Source organism: Eimeria mitis, genomic scaffold, assembly GCF_000499745.2.
Source record: "Eimeria mitis Houghton genomic scaffold, Emh_scaff1788, whole genome shotgun sequence".
Classification (NCBI taxonomy): domain Eukaryota; phylum Apicomplexa; class Conoidasida; order Eucoccidiorida; family Eimeriidae; genus Eimeria; species Eimeria mitis.
The window spans coordinates 7,011-7,391 of NW_013570106.1; the positions used below are offsets into that span (position 1 = coordinate 7,011).

Sequence of the window (381 nt, forward strand, 5' to 3'; positions counted from 1 at the left end):
ACAGCAGCAGCAGCAGCAGCAGCAGCAGAATCTCTGCCTGCAGCAGCAGCAGGAGTAATCCGCGTGCGTTTGTTTGGTTCTATGTTTTCTTACGCTTATTATTTTATTGATGTTTTTGTGGGGTCACCACCGCAGAGACAAAGTGTTATATTAGATACAGGCAGCTCTCTTCTTGCCTTTCCTTGTGCAGGTAGGGGTTTATTTTATTTATTTTGTTTTTTATTTTATTTATTTTATTTATTTTATTTATTTTAGTTTTTGTTTTGTTGTTTTAGCGTTTGTTTTGGTGGTTTTGTTGTTTTTTTTGTTTTTTTTTTATTTTATTTATTTTGTTTATTTTGTTTTTTATTTTGTTTGTTTTGTTTGTTTTTGCTTTTGTTT

General features: G+C 31.2%; 1 protein-coding gene across 1 annotated transcript in view; it reads left to right on the plus strand.

Annotated features, from left to right (window-relative positions):
* The window catches only part of EMH_0043510 (uncharacterized protein), a gene marked incomplete at both ends in the record, with an annotated part of 2,899 nt that overhangs the window by 2,308 nt on the left and 210 nt on the right, over positions 1-381 (plus strand). The window contains one exon of the mRNA XM_013495850.1: positions 1-190. Within this exon, the coding sequence (XP_013351304.1) occupies positions 1-190 (190 nt within the window). The remainder of the gene's footprint in view (positions 191-381) is intronic.